The 16,633-nt window shown below is 37.8% G+C and overlaps 1 protein-coding gene across 1 annotated transcript in view; it reads right to left on the bottom strand.

Annotated features, from left to right (window-relative positions):
• PMS2 (PMS1 homolog 2, mismatch repair system component) overlaps positions 1-16,633 on the bottom strand; it is a 47,215-nt gene that overhangs the window by 29,492 nt on the left and 1,090 nt on the right. The window contains exons 2-10 of the mRNA XM_049902820.1: positions 13,751-13,890; positions 12,382-12,468; positions 12,115-12,217; positions 10,976-11,159; positions 8,454-8,621; positions 7,898-7,995; positions 5,854-5,953; positions 4,296-4,380; positions 3,044-3,199 (exon numbers count right to left, since the gene is read on the bottom strand). Coding sequence (XP_049758777.1) covers positions 3,044-3,199; positions 4,296-4,380; positions 5,854-5,953; positions 7,898-7,995; positions 8,454-8,621; positions 10,976-11,159; positions 12,115-12,217; positions 12,382-12,468; positions 13,751-13,890 — 1,121 coding nt within the window. The remainder of the gene's footprint in view (positions 1-3,043; positions 3,200-4,295; positions 4,381-5,853; positions 5,954-7,897; positions 7,996-8,453; positions 8,622-10,975; positions 11,160-12,114; positions 12,218-12,381; positions 12,469-13,750; positions 13,891-16,633) is intronic.

Here is a 16,633-nt window from a genome sequence, read left to right as displayed (position 1 = left end):
GCAAAATATAACATGGATGAATCTGGGGGACATTATGCTGAGTGAAATAAGTCAATTGCAAAATGACAAATATTGTATGGTCCCGCTATTACAAAAAGTCAAGAATAGATATACACGCAGAAAGCAATGTTCTTTGATGGGTATCAGGGATCAGAGGAGAGAGAGGGGGATTCGCTTTCTAGAGAGTGGGTAAATTTTTGGCAATGGGAAAGGCAATACACCAAATACCAGTGAAGTCTATACAATCTGACCAAAGTAAATGAAGATGCTAAGAAGTACACAAGAAAAAGAGAATACTTCAGTAAATATTACAACCCATTGTCATTGAGTAGATCCTGACTCATAGCGACCTTATAGGACAGAGAAGAACTGCCCCATAGGGTTTCCAAGGAGCAGCTGGTGAGTTTGAACTGCCAGCCTTTTGGTTAGCAGCTGAGCTCTTAACCACTGTGCCACCAGGGCTCTGTAAATGCTGTAATATATACAATACCACAACAACAGTAATAACAACCAAAAAATATGTGTGTGGTTACACAGGTAGGTACGTACACACATCTGTGTATAGGAAGGTGTATGTGAGTGCATGCCTGTGCACGTATAGGTGTTTCTGTAGGTATGTGTACATATGTGTTTGTGTGTGCTGCATATATCTCCACATATACAATAAAACACATAGGGGTCACTGTTAAGGAGACTTCCCAAACAACTCACAGGGTTGGTTTACTCAGCTGAAAGGCTTAGGACCATAGTCTCATGGGATAACTTCGTCAATCTGCATAGTTCATAAAGTTAATGTTCTACACCCTAGTTTGGTGGGAAGCGTCTGGGGTCTTAAAAGTTTGTGAGCAACCATCTAAGATACAACGATTTGTCTCTGTTCCTCTGGAGCAAAAGATAATGAAGGAAACCAAAGACTCTAAGAAGAAACTAGTCCATAGGACTAACAGCCAACCCGAACCACAGCCTCTTCTAACCTGAGACCAGAAGAACTAAATGGTGCTCGGCTACCACTACAATCCATTTTGACCAGGGTTGCGATAGAAGGTCCCAGATAGAATGGGGAAAAAATGCAGAATGAAACTCAAATTCCTAAAAAAGGCCAGACCTATTGGACCAATAGAGACTAGAGGGACCCGAATGACTATCATCCTAAGATGCCCTTTGAATTTGGCACTGAAGCTACTCCTGGAGGTCACCTTTCAGCCAATAATAGACTGGTTTACAAAACAAACAATACCACCTGTGAGTAATGTGCTCCCTTAAACAATCAACTAAATGAGACCAAACGGTCAACATTTACCTAAAAGCAAAAATGAAAAGGCAAGAAGGGACCTAGATCAGAGAAACAGAACAAACAGAATGGAAATAATGAGAATGCGGACACGTTGTGAAAACTGTAACCAATGTCACAGAACAATTTGTATAAAAATTGTTAAATGGAAACCTAATTTGCTGTGTAAACTTCACCTAAAACACAACAAAGTATTAAAAAAAAAAAAAAGATCACAGCCTGGAAAACCCTATGGGGCAGTTCTACTCTGTCACATGGGATCACTACATATATGAATCAACTCGACAGCAACTAACAACAACATGAATGTATTTTTTGTTTGTAATTCTATTTCCTCCTATCTGATTTAAAAAAACTAATACAGCAATAATTATAAATCTAAATCTGTGTTGATGGGCACACAATGTATAAAGTCGTAGTTTGTTGGTAGTAACAGCACAGAGAGGAGGGAGGAACAGTTATACAGGAAGAAAGTTTTTGTATATCCCTGAAATTAAGTTGGAATTAACCAGAACAAGATTATTATGTTAATTCTAATCCCCACAGCAACCACTAAGGAAATAACTCAAAGATATATAATAAAGGAAATGAGAAGGGAATTAAGAATTCAGTCACTGGGCACTTCTGCTCACATATCATGTCATCTACTTCCAAGTCAGGAAAAACAGAGGAACCATTACGCCCAAGACGGACAGCACTGCATAGCCCTATATGCCTTTTTTTTTTTTTCCTTTCCACCATTTTCCTAATCTGATTTTTATTGTTTTAATTTTCTTTTTTTTAAATAATTTATTTTGTTGTTGAAAATGTACACAGCAAAGCATACACCCATCCAATAATTTCTACATGTACAGTTCAGTGACAATGATCCCATTCTTCTAGTTGTGCCACCATTCTCGTTCTCCTTTTCCAAACTGTTCCTCCACCTTCAGACGAACTCTCTGCCCTCTAAGAGTCTTCTCGAAACTTTTGAGTCGCTGTTGTCAACTTAATTCCATACTGTTAGCTCTTTAAAAGAGCACAATGCTCACGGCAGGCATTCTTTACTAAGCTAAACTATTACAGTGGGACCTTTAAGAGTCAGAGCTCATGTAAGACAGAAACCTGTCAAAGAAGGAAAACTCAAACGAGTGATAGAAAAGTGGTAAGACTGACTACGCCATGTCAAAGGCAGAAAACTTGCAAGACCCCAAAAAACAAGGTGGTTACGTCACATTCTGGCTCTCACAGGTTTCCCTGTATTTGGTTTAAAGAAGACTTCAGGGGATATTTCTGGCTTAAGATTTTAAGGCTTAAAAATTATCTCAGGGCATGGCTCCAGAAAGTCTGGATTTCATGAAGACACAGAATTCTGTTCCACATTTTCACCCTTTTGATCAGGATTCTTCTATAGAATCTTTGATCAAAATATTCAGGAATGGTAGCTGCGGACCATCCAGTTCTTCTGGTCTCACGGCAAAGGAAGCAGTTGTTCGTGAAGGCAGTTAGCCACACATTCCATTTCCTCCTATTCCTGACTCTCCTTCTTCCTGCTGCTCCAGGTGAATAGAGACCAACTGTTGTATCTTTACTCCTCTCTTTCAACGGATTACCTTAAATCTGCAGCTACGTACTTTCTAGTATGATACACCATCTCTGTCCAAAAGAGGGGATTTTGTTCCACGTGGAAAAGGTTTACCTCAGAAAAACTAAGGAAAATGTCACAACAACTAAAAGTTTTAGAAGCTATTTGTACGCTTGCATTTTTCTCACCTTCAATATTCAACAGTGGCTGCTGACTGACGTTAAGTTTGTTTACGTCACCATCAAACATTCCTACCAAAGACGTCTTTAAAACTGCCAACAAAAGCTTCTCCTCTTGTAGTAAAATTTGCCTTTTATCTGGGGTAACATTGATATCGACACATTCTAAGGCCAAAAAGAAAAGACACTATTATGTTTAATCAACACTAGAAATTTGTCTACGTGTACTTACCAAAAGTACGATTAAAAACATTACAACATCCAGATTAATATCCATAAGCTATAAAATTAGCTTTCAGATAAACAAGGAAAAGACGGACAATTTTTAAAATACCCAAATTACGTGAGATTTAAACCGGTGAACTGCAAAAGGAAAATATCAAATAAACACATAAAAACGTGTACTAAATGAAAACTGCAAACTAAAATGAAATACCACTTATCGCCCTTGAATTTGGTTTAAAAATTCTAATACCTAGTACATTACTGGTGGATGTGTAAGTTGGTACAACATGTCTAGAATACGATATAGAAAAAGTCTTGAAAATCATCATATTCACTTACTCAATAATTCAATTAGGAATTTACCTTAAGGAGATGATAAAAGATATAATTTATTTATAAGAACAGTATATCTACTTTCAAAAAACTGAAAACAAGTATCTAAAAATAGATGAATTAAAAAATCAAGGTTTTCATATTCCATTATATTCCACACTGGAATACAATACAGCTATCAAAATGTTAAGAGTAATTTTTAATAACACAGGAAAAGAACATACACGCATCTAAGGATGAAGAGCACAATGCAGAATTACTCACCCCAAAGGATATGGGTATACATGTGTGTGTTTATTTAAAGGTGTGCACATATATTAGTACCTAGAAAAAATCCTGGATGTCAATAAACCAGAATCTTAACAGTTACTGTTAATGAACACTACGTAACACTTCTGTAATCATAAGAAACATGGCTCCATGAAATAATTTTCAAAATCAGAGAGGATATGCTAGTTTTACAGAATTTCATGGCATCTTTCTACTTTCTCCCCTGATTGACATGAAAAAAAAAATCACATTTTCTTAATAATGAAACTAGCAGAATTACCAGTAGAAGGCAGGAAAGCCTGTATGAAAAATAAAATTACCTCACCGAAATTTGTTACTACAAGTCTCTTTCTACTCATAACACGGCTCTAAACTTCATTTTATTCTTTTAGAAGTAAATCGCTAATTTTACTGCACTCTCAGCGGAACTCACCTGAATCAACAGAAATGTTAAGAACAACAAAAGGATACTGGTGTCGATTATACATGTGATAGACCTCATTCACAAGTCTGGAAACCTATACAAAAAGCAAAGAGTGGAAAAGACTAACTGTAGGCTTCCCCCAATGTTCTAACAACAGGCTACTATAACCAACCACCAAAGGGATACATTTTTTAACAGCTTTAAACCCCAAAACTAAACCCACTGCCGTCGAGTCAATTCCGATTCACAGGAAGCTCATGTGACAGAGTAGAACGGCCCCATGGGGTTTCCTAGGCTGGGATCTTTACAGGAGCAGATCACCAGGCCTTCTCTCCTGCAGAGCAGCTGGCGGGTTCGAAGTACTGATCTTTCAGTTACCAGCCGAGTGCTTAACCACTGCACCACCTGGGCTCCTTTTTTTTACAGCTTTACTGAAATACAATTTACACACAAAAACCTGCATATATTTAAAGTGTACAATTTGATAAGTTTTAACGTATACATTTATACAACGGTGAAGCTATCTTCACAATCAACCCAGAAAGTTTCCTCATGCCCCTCAAAGGAGTACTTTCAATCAGGGATTCCTAAAGCCGAATCTTTTTCCAATCCGAACATGCTCTTAAAGACATTTCAATAAAACGCAGGAGCAGTTTAAATGTTCATAAAACACATTCAGACGTACATAGATATGTATTTACAAGCTTTTGTAATAAGATTATTAAACAGTATTATTAATAAACCACAAAATCCACACTAATTACAATATAGGGTAAGAAACTCAGAAGCTGAAGCACGTCTGGTAAATAGAAGTGAACTTTTAAAATGTGACAGGAAAACAGAAAATATTACTGAGGGACACTGTTGCTGACAATGCAGAGTTAAAACTGATCCCCCAAAGGCATGTTTACTGTATCAAAAGGATCAGTTTGACTCTGAGGCAAAAGTAATCTGGGCCCTTATTTCCCTGGAAAATGAAAAGAAGAATACACGCAATTGAAACAATTGTATAGTAAGTACATTGGTTGAATTGTGTCCCCCCAAAATACGTGTTATAAATCCTAATCCTTATACCTCTGGTTATAGCCCCACTTGGGAATGGGTTTTCTCTGTTATGTTAGTGCGGCAGTATTCCTGTACAAAGGTGTGTCTTAAATCAATCTCTTTCGAGATATAAATAAGCAGATGAGGCAAGCAGAGATGGGGGAAGACAGATGCCAGGCCACATGAAGGTCACCAAGGAACAGACGTTGAAAAAGAAACAAGAACCTTCCCCTAGAGTGAACAGAGAGAGAGAGCCTTCTCCTAGAGCTGGTGCCCTGAATTCAGACTTCTAGCCTCCAAAAATGTGAGAAAATTAATTTTTGCTCATTAAAGCTATATACTCGTGGTATTTTTGTTAAACTAAGACAGTAAGAATGCCGAAAATAATTTTAAAACCATGTTTCTGAGTTAAAGTCCAAAGGTCCATATAAATTGCCTGTATCAGCAAAGTTTATTAGATAACAAATAAATAAAAAGTTAAAGGCACAAGAAAAAAAAATACAAAAAAAAAATTTTTAGATACCTTTGCTGGGTCACAAGGCCGCCGATTGATAAAGAAAAACTGTCTGTCAGTTGAACTTCTTCCAACACCATGAGTGCAATGTGAAATGAAACCTGAAATGCTATTCAATGTTAATACAGTCAGGGCAGGATTCCAGAGCGAAAAGGATTAGAAACACATATCATACGGCACACTCTCAGAGTAAAATGAAATGAGAACAAAACACCTGCTGACCTGCTAACAAGTACAAGTAGTCCCCGACTTAGGACGTATCTGAGTTACAATAAACTGCGCTTATAGCCATCTTTTTTTTTTTTTTTTGGTCCATCTTATCATTAGTAATTTGTACACATGCAACGTTGGAGTGCATGGTTTGTTGATGTTATTCTCAGGTATTCACTTGCAGATGTTCAATATTATGATTTATAAAGATACTGATAATAAAAGGCAATAATAATGAAAACTAAAAAAAAAAAATGAGGTATTAGCTTACGTCAGAACCGGATTTATGACAGAGTCATCAGAATGGAACCCCATTCAGGGACTACTTGTATTAATATTTCGGTTCCTGTGCATCTGTGTTCCATTCTGATGAATCATAAAAAGAACACAGACCTTCCAGAATACTCTAAACCAAAAAACCAAACCCACTGCCGTCAAGTCAATTCTGATTCACAGTGACCCTATGGTACAGAGTAGAACCGCCCCATTGGGTTTCCAAGGCTATTAATCTTTACAGAAACAGACCACCATACCTTTCTCCCACAGAGCAGCAGATGGATTCTAACCGCCAACTGTTCAGTGAGCACCAGAGAGCTTAACCACTGTGCCACCAGAGCTCCTGACCAGAATGCTCTACAAACCCACTCCAGACAATGCAGTGGGTCAGAACTGCTTGCTTCTGCTCCTCTCTCACCTCCTCTATTCATGTTTGGGTCTAACCCCAAAGTCACGTTCTCAGAACCCTCCTGCTGTCCCCACTGGCTGTCCAGGGAGTCCAACCACTTGTATTCAGGATCTTTGCCCACATTCTCTGCCCTTTTAAACTCTGCTCTCAGTTAACAACTTTTATCAACTAAGGTGTTGGTTGTTGTTGTTGGGTCCTGTTGAGTCGATTTTTGACTCATGGAACAGAGCAGAACTGCCCCAATAGGATTTTCTAGGCTATAATCTTTATGGGAACATATTGCCAGATCTTTCTCCCCTGGAGCAGCTAGTGGTTTCGAACTGCTGACCTTTCAGTTAACAGACAAGTGTTTAATTGTTGCGCCATCAGGGCTCCTCTGAGGTGCTGGCAAAGCATTTATTCCAAATGAAATCCATCCCAAGAATATTTACAATTCCATAAGAAAAATACCTCTAATTAACATAAACAAATCAATCTCCATCTATGTAGTTTCAGGCATCAGCCAAAGGCAAGTTCAGGGAGAGTAAGAACATGGACCGTCCGTCCCAGGGCCAATCCTGCTTGTGGAAAACATCTACGCTTCTTATGGTAAAAGTAATAATGCCAGACTGGACTTTCGGTGGAGCCCTGGTGGTGAAGGGCTTAAGAGCTCAGCTGCTAACCAAAAGGTCGGTAATTCAAATCCACCAGCCACTCCTTGGAAACTCTATGGGGGCAGTCTACTCTGTCCTATGAGGTCACTATGAGTCAGAATGGACTCAGTGACAACAGGTTTGATTTTTTTTTTGTTTGGACTTTGGGTAAGGCACAAATGAAAGGAAATGCATCCTCTACTGCCTTCTGCCAGGTCCCAATAAAGTGAAACGTTACACACAAAATAATTAAAAACTTATTCTAATTGTTCACTATAAACACAGCTTTTACTAGAAACATTAATTCCAAAGTAAATCCCCTGAAAACTACCAATTACCCAGAATACTATATGAATGAAGTAACTGAGTGCGTTATACAAGCCTCTTTCTCAGCAGTAATACTGCCCACAGTTCTACAATGGACATAAGAAACTATCAGCTTTAAAATCACTATCCTGAGCTTAAAAAAAAAAAAAACCTCAAGAAAACTGGTGGACTGGAATTTTCTTGGCAGCAATCTACTTACCAAAAGAGATTCTGTAGAGCTTCTGAAGAGTGCAGACCATACTCTTCACAAACAGACTCACTAGGGGGCAGCCGAACAAAAGGAATGAGGCTTTGCAACTAAAAGAAACCAAGACAAACAAGTTATTTCCTAATAAAGACTGAGAGAATCTAACTTCAGAAAGGACAATGAAATGGGTGTTTTTGTGTTTTCTTTCCTAGTGAAGCTATCCATGTTAACTCAAAGTTAAAGAATCTTGTTAACCTACTTTTTAAAGTGCTATCATTTTCTTTTAGTAAGAAGACTAAACATTTAAATTTCTACTTATTCATAATCAATACTTTGCCCAAGATACTTTATTTTTTCAGGTGGAAGGTAAAAGGATGCATTATTTTTTTCTCTGGAAGAATAAAATTACAAACATTCAGCTTTCAAACATTAAATAACTTTTGTGATAGGTACATAAGAGAAATCAAGTCTTGGATTTTATCCTCTAAGTATCACTCCTTGGAAAGAACAAGAAGTAAAAACTTGCCATAATCACTAGTGATGTTTTTGAGTAACTTGCCACTACTACCTGCTTCTGTCCAAACACAGATCCAATATTCTCCTTTATGTTGGAGTTTCCGCTGGTGCAGACTACAGGCTGCCGTTTTCCTTGTCCAATCTGATTGGTGCAACTTAAACGAACGCCTGTTGAAATGATACAGTAGGCGTGTAAGACTTGGATCATTTTGGCATACTCCTGTTTAAAAAACACAAACACCAGACTCAATATTACTTCAATCTTACAAGAATGACAGGACTCAAATTGTAACATCCAATTTGAGGTTCTCATATCACCATGTAAATAAGGAAGATTTTTCCTGAAAGAATGATTCATGAAGAGACATCTCCCTGTAAGGTATAAAATGAAACTCAAGGACTTTGGGTCCCAGTCACACTCCTCTTATTTCTAAAAGGTCCATGCCCACAGCTATAAAAATCAAAAAGGACATGCCCTCTGACCTTGTAGTCCCTCCTCTAAAAATTTATCCTTGTAGAAAGGCTGGCATAAACGTACCAAAATATATCACAAAAATGTGAAACAATCTATAATAGGGAAAAATTAGAAACTACCTAAGCAACCACAATCAAGGAGACTAATTAATTTAATTACGGCCTATCTAATCTAACAATGGCATGATAAAGAATAAAATACACTCACTCTTCACTTATCGACATGGTTAGGTTCCAAAGACCAGGTTGTTATGTGAAAAACTGCGTTATGTAAAAAGGGACGATGACCACATCAGATCACAAAATGGAGGATGACTACATCATTACATAACGGCCAAACCACTGAGAATCACGGCCCAGCCAAGTTAACACATAACCGTAACCATCACAGCCAGCAGTACTCTTGCCTCGTACCTCGACATTCATTACTGACAGAGGTATGTCATCAATACACAAAATAGTTGGATAGTAGTTTTACTATAGCCAGAAATGCAAAATGTCAGATAACAAGATAATCGATAACTGAAGAGTAGGTGTAGTTCAAACTGACTGAAAAAGATAACTATAATACACTAAGCAGAAAGTTAGGTTACAGAACAGTGTATATAATATGACCCTAATTACTTAATAAAACTAAACCCACTGCTGTCAAGTCAGTTCTGACTCATAGCAACCCTACAGGACAGAGTAGAACTGCCTCATAGGGTTTCCAAGGCTTTAGGGAAGCAGACTGCCACATCTTTCTTTCTCCCATGGAACGGCTGGTGAGTTTGAACCACTGATCTTTTGGTTAGCAAATGAGCTCTTTAACCACTGCATCTCCAAGGATCCTTAATAAATAAATTTATATGGCATGATTCTAATTGTTAAAAAAAAACCTATTGTTATATACAAGTATATATTTAAAGTCTAAAGGGTATAAATCAAACTCTAGCGGGTTTTCTACTTTCTACCGCATACAATCCTACATTACTTGAAAGCACTGCATTCCATATTACTTGCTTTCACTCCATTCATTAATCTATTTACCTTGAAATATTTCCCAATAATTATAAGCACCTGAAACTAAAGAGAGTCTGGAAAGACACTTTAACAATGGTTATCTCTGGCAAGTACAGGATTTTTACTCCTATATTTTCTGAGACACTATTTTACTCCTATATTTTCTGAGACACTAATTTTTTTTTTACCATAAAATGAATAATAATAATAAACTTTCCTATGTAGTAAATACACTTTAAAAAAGCTAAAAATAGCACAAATTACTAGTAAAGAAAGTTTTTAGCTGCATGTTTAACTTTTTTTCTGACTATAGAAAAATGTACTTTCAACGCAGAATATGTACAAAACAGAACAGTAAAAGGAAGACAGCAGAAAGCACGATGTTCTCACATCAAAGGATAACCACTAACATTTGTGTCTACTCTTCCAGCCTTTTTCCCATGCACATCAGGCTAGTTGTTTTGTTTTTACAAAACTGTAATTACATAATACAGACAGTTCTATAAGCTGCTTTTTTACCAGAACAATTATACAACATTTAGCTACATTTTTACTGCTTCGTTTTCCTGCAAACTCATGAAAATGGTAATAATTCATTTTTCTGGATGCCAAGGGAAATAATATTACAAAAAATTAAGGACAGAATCCAAAAATAATGTTATTTCTTAAAGGACTCATCTTACATATTAAAACCCAAACCTACTGCAGTCAAGTCGATTCAGACTCATAGCACCCCCACAGGGTTTGCAAGATTAAATCTCTACCCAAGCTGACTCCCACATCTTTCTCCTGCAGAGCTGCTGGTGGTTTCGAACCACCAACCTCTCAGTTAGCACTCAACTGCTTTAACCACTGCGCCACCAGAGGTCCTTTTTACATATTAGAACACTTAATAGACACCATTTCATGATTCTTTTCAAGGGAAGAAAAGGATAAATCATCCTAACATTAAGTCTTTGATGGGAAGAAGTGCTTCTCAAAAAAAAAAAAAAAAACGGAAGAGAATCAACTAACGAGTAAGCCTTAGTGGTTCTGTTACTACATATGCACATTATGCCATCAATACTTTGGGAAACTGGGATTCTGAATTGACTGTACCTTTTTAATATTCTTCTGAAATTCCTTATGGCGCACAGGGAGCGTATAAAATAACTGCTGCACGCTGACCGTGGTCCCTCTTGGCCGTGGGTAAGGGCTTTTCTGAACAATTTTCCCACTGTGATCAAACACCAGTCGAGTCCCAACCTTTGCAGTCGTGTGACAGGTAGAAATAGTTACATCACTGTAAGAAAGCACCAGGCGTACAACGTTCAGTGCGACTCACAGATGTTAAACCTCACAAACTCGTATCCTCGCTTTCCTTTCTCTCAAAACCTCTTAGCAAAAACGTGATGATCCTTCTGAAATAACGGAGGTTTCAAAGGGCGAAGAGTCATCAAGTATCTAAGGTTTAGCGCCTAACACAGAGTGAGGCAGAGAGTTCTGGAAACTCTTTGTTTTGATAAAAACCTTTTTTTTTTTTTTAGTTGAATTGCCAAACGATGAAGGATCTCAAAATTTATATACTCACAAACACAGATTTATTTATCAGGTTTACTACTTACTGCTGTTCTAACAAAATTTTAAAAGCGATTCAAAAGAGATTGTAGTTCATGCGCATAATAAGCATTTATAAAAATTTAGAATATGTTCTACAAACTAAATAAGTGGATTGGTTAAGTTTTTTTCTAAAATTTGAAAATAAATTAAAACCAGTGGTACCAAAACAGTTGCCATGGAGTCAATTCTGATCCTAGTAACCCCGTGTGTGTCAGAGTAGAACTGTGCTCCACAGAGTTCTCGATGGCTGATTTTTTTTTTTTAGTATATAGCTGGGCTTTTCTTCCAAGACATCTCTGCGTGGACTCAAACCTCCAACCTTTTGGTTATCACCCGAGCACTTAACAGTTTAAACCACTCAGGGACTCTAAAAGCTACCTATAATTTATTAACTACATGTTATTTGAAAATTGAGAAGTGACTGTTTTAAAAAGGGTAACTTTTTTTTTTAAATAATACTGTCTGCTTCGCTGGAATTTATATTTCAGAAGTATTAGCACTTAAATCGATAATAAGCCAAAACAATTCAGAATTTAGAAGGTAAAATAATCAGATCAAAAAGTGTGAACAATGATGATTCCAATTTTCAGAGGCATTTTTAGAAAAGGTCACGTCAATGGATAAAAAAATTGCATCACCTGAGTGCACAAAGTGAGCTCAGAGCTTCTCCCCGAAAGCCAAACGTTTCAACATGAGTGAGATCAGCAAATTCTTGAATCTTAGAAGTATGATGCTTCAAAGCTGAAAGATACATAAAATAAGTGATATAGCAATGAATACACATAGTATCTCCCAAAGTCACTGACTGTAAAAGGCTGTTCTGTGTGCTTTATGACAGTGTTAATTAAAATTCGGGGACACTCTGCTCAAATATTTTAAAACAGGATTAGAAAAATCCAACTTACTTAAGCCTTCAAAGTTTTCTTCTTCTACCCCGCATCCATTGTCTGAAACTTCAATGAGATCCGCCCCATAGTCTTTAAGTCTCAGCTCTAAAAAATGCAAAATATTTATTTCTCGAAGACCTACTCTATGCTCATAACCTTCATTGTCACATTATTTATAACTTACACAATGTAAATTTAAGGGTCATAATTACTTTTACTTAAACATACTATTGTCATTTGGTATAATAAGTGGGCTTGACTATTCACTAGAGCCCAAATGAAAAAGTTTTGTGTTTTTTTTTTTTCCGTATTTTCTTTTCCTTTCTTTTTTTTGAAAGGAATAATTGTAACATGGCCATTAAAGAGGATAGGCTCTGTAATCAGAGCTCCTGAGGTCAAATTTTCCTAGCTGTGTAACCTCAAAAAAAGCAAATTCCCTGTGCTTTAATTTCCTTGTCTATAATATGGAGATGGTAACAACAATAATAGTTACCATTATTACTGTTTCTATCTCCTAAGGTTGTTCTGTAGATGAAATGAGGTATTCCATGTATGGTTCTTAGCACAATGCCTACCTGGTACATAGTATTAAGAGCACAATAAAAGTTAACCGTTACTACTATTATTATTACTACCTAGATAAATACTAAGGAGCCCTGGTGGCACAATGCATACAGGCTCAGCTGCTAACCAAATGTCAGCAGTTCAAACCCACCAGCTGCTACCCAAGAGAAATGACCTGGCAATTTGCTCTCGTAAAGATTTCAGCTTAGGAAACCCTATGGGACAGTTCTTTTATTCTGTCTCATGGGGTCGCTGAGTCAGAACTGACTCAACGGCACCCAACAGTTAAATACTAGGCTCATAAAAACGAAAACCAAACCTGCTGTCACTGGGTCAATTCCGACTCATGGCAACCCCATGTGTTACAGGGTAAACTGCTACATAGGATTTTCTTGGCTGTAATCTTTACGGAAGCAGATCACCAGGCCCTTCTTCTGTGGTACTGCCGGGAGTTTGAAATGTCAGCCTTTAGGTTGGTAGGCAAGCACAAACTGTTTGCACCCTCCAGGGACCTTACTAGGCACATACCAAAACCAAAACCCATTGCTGTCAAGTCAATTCCGACTCATAGCAACTCTATAGGACAGAGCAGAACTGCCCTACAGGGTTTCCAAGGAGTGGCTGGTGGATTCAAACTGCTGACCTTTTGGTTAGCAGCCAAGCTCTAGGCTGCTAATAGGCACATAATACATGCTAAATTTAAGTTAAAACAATAATTTATTAGTTCATCGACACTTGACTGTCTTATCACACTAACAAATGTTCCTTGCCTAAAACGGCATAAGCTGATTATCTCAGGTGGTTTAAAATCCTCAGGACTTACCAATATTAGTGGCACCTGCATCCACACTGTTTTCTACCAACTCCTTCACGGCAGTACTTAGACTCAGTACCACTTGCCCAGAACAAATCTGATGGACTGACTTCCGATCGATAGGTTTGATGGCCTTCGCAAGTTCTGTACTAAAGAAATCAATTACAAGAAACAAAGAAGTGCGTAGTTATGTATTTTCATCCCAATTTTACCTACGGGAAATGATTCATCTCCGTTAGTGGTAACAGGTCTAATCTACTCATTTTATTGACATATATGTTTACTATTCCTAAGTATAAATTTTGTTCTATGATCCTTAAACATCTGTCAAGAAAGACTTCTTAACATCTAATTATACTGCAGTCTCTCTCAAACTCAGTGGTTCACTGGAGGAATTCTCATCCTCCATGCAGGTGGGAGGCCTGGGTTTGAGGCCCAGCCAATGTGCCTCATGGGTACCCACTACCCACTTACCAGTGAAGGCTTCTGTGTTGCTGAACAGATATCAATGGTGCTTCCAGACTAAGATGTACTAGGAAAAAATGCCTGGTGATCTACTTCTGAAAATCAGTTAATGACAACCCTATGGATCACAGTGGCCTGATCAGCAACCAATTACGGGGATGGCCCAGGACAGGGCAGTGTTTTCATTCCATTGTGCGTGGGATCACCATGAATCAGGGGTCAACTTGACAGCAGCTAATAACAACAATCTCTCACACTACCAGTCAATAATCCTTTGCAACAGTGGGATCTTCCTTCTTAAAAAACGAAAGCAACATTTCCCACAAAATTTGCAAAAGTAAGAACAGCGTTCAGGTCAAAACCATCTCAGAAACTAGGTACCAGTTGTATGATAACTACTCCAAATCCGGTCTGCCAGCTGCTGCTTTAGCAAAGAGCCTCAAAGTTCTTACTAAGTCTGCTTTTAGAGTTTTCCAACTGGGTTGTCTCTACTTTCTCCCTACTCCAAGCCATCCTTCATATTACAACAACAGTTATCCTTCTAAATCAACAATCTGGTCAAAAAACATCTTGGTTTTAAAATCTTATCCTTGCAAGTTGTTAGGCGCCAACTCATAGTGACCCTATGTACAACACAATGTTCCACTGCCTGGTCCAGTGCCATCCTCACAATCATTGCTATGCTTGAGCCCATTATTGCAGCCAGTGTGTCAATCCATCTCACTGAGGGTTGTCCTCTCTTTTTTCTGACCTTCTACATTACCAAGCATAATGTCCTTCTCCAGGAATTGGTCCCCCCTGATAACATGTCCAAAGTACATGAGACAGTCTTGCCATCCTTGTTTCCAAGGAGCATTCTTGCTGTACTTCTTCCAAGACAGATTTGTTCATTCTGTTGGCAGTCCATGGTATGGTCAATATTCTTCATCAACATCGTAATTCGAATGCATCAATTCTTCTTCAAGCTTCCTTATTCATTGTCCAGCTTTCTCATGCATATGAAGCAATTGAAAATACCATCTTTCAATGGGTCAGGTGCACTTGAGTCCTCAAAGTGACATCTTTGCTTTTTAAATACTTTTAAAGAGGCCTTTTTACAGCAGATTTGCCCAATCTTATTACTATATATATATTCGTACAGTAACACATGTATTTGTATATATAATACCTACATACATATAAACATATATCTCCTTTGATCTACCAAGTCCTTTATCAGGAATTTATCCTACTAAAACGTTGCATAAAGTAGGCAGTGATATTCTTTAATAAAACCTTGGTTAAATGAAGGCATAATCTGAGAATGGACCACATCCAGCTGTTAAAACAAATGAGACAGATCTACAAGTAACTACAATAACTGGAAAAATGCAAGTTGAAAAAGAATGTGCATAACATGATAAAATTCTATCTTAAATAGCTATACATATGTACCAATTACACACAAAGGTATGTTTGTACATCTACAGGAAAAAGCTAGATAAAAACACTGAATCATTATCTTGCAGGGAGATGGATTTTCTGCACACATTTTTTTCTCACATTATTTCAAAAATGTTTCCATCTTTAGTAATTATCATGTTACTGATGAAATTAAAAAAAGTATTTTAAAACAATGTATCAGTGCCTCACTGCCTAGTGAATGAGGTTTAAAATCTAGTAACTAGGTTTCAATCTACTTTATTTTCTCACTCCTTCAACCTTCCTCCCATCCAAGTCCCCCATATTCTAGTCGGAGTGGACAACTATGACTTGTACACCATGGCTCTTTCAACACTGCACCTTGACTACCGGGTCTCTCGACTGCTTCCCATTTCCCCCTCTACCTAGTAAAGTCCTGCCCATCTTTCGTGATATCCCGTTCAGTAGGTTTCTACTTAGAGAATGTAAGAATGTATTCCATATGGTCATTAATCTAGAGATTTCTAGGAAAAGGCTTACTAACTTGGGTATAACACAACATAGGCAGCTCTCAGGAGAGAAATCTTTGGGCATTTCCCACATCATCTAACACACAGTCCAAACCAGAACAACCAAACCCTGTAATCTTTAAGGAAGCATATTGCCAGGTCTTTCTACACAGAGCACCTGACGAGTCTGAACCGCCAACCTTTGAGTTAGCAGCAGAGCACCTAACCACTGCACCACCAGGGCTCCTTAACACACAGTGTTAACCACGCATTACCATAGAGTCGATTCCTAATCATAGCGACCCTATAGGACACAGCAGACCCCAGTAAACCCTTGTGAAATAAAGGAATAAACATTTTTACTCTTCACTCTACCTGAAGGTTCTCTTAGAGGAAACTCCACATGACCCCAACTAAAAGGGAAGGAAGTATCTCTAAAAATGAGCTTATCTGGCAATGCACCACTGGCGAAAGGTCCATTTCTGGTATTTATTTTGAGGAGTGGGGCTAGACAGGT

Source organism: Elephas maximus, chromosome 12, assembly GCF_024166365.1.
Source record: "Elephas maximus indicus isolate mEleMax1 chromosome 12, mEleMax1 primary haplotype, whole genome shotgun sequence".
NCBI classification, from domain to species: Eukaryota; Metazoa; Chordata; class Mammalia; order Proboscidea; family Elephantidae; genus Elephas; species Elephas maximus.
This window is presented reverse-complemented; position numbering and strand designations above follow the sequence as displayed.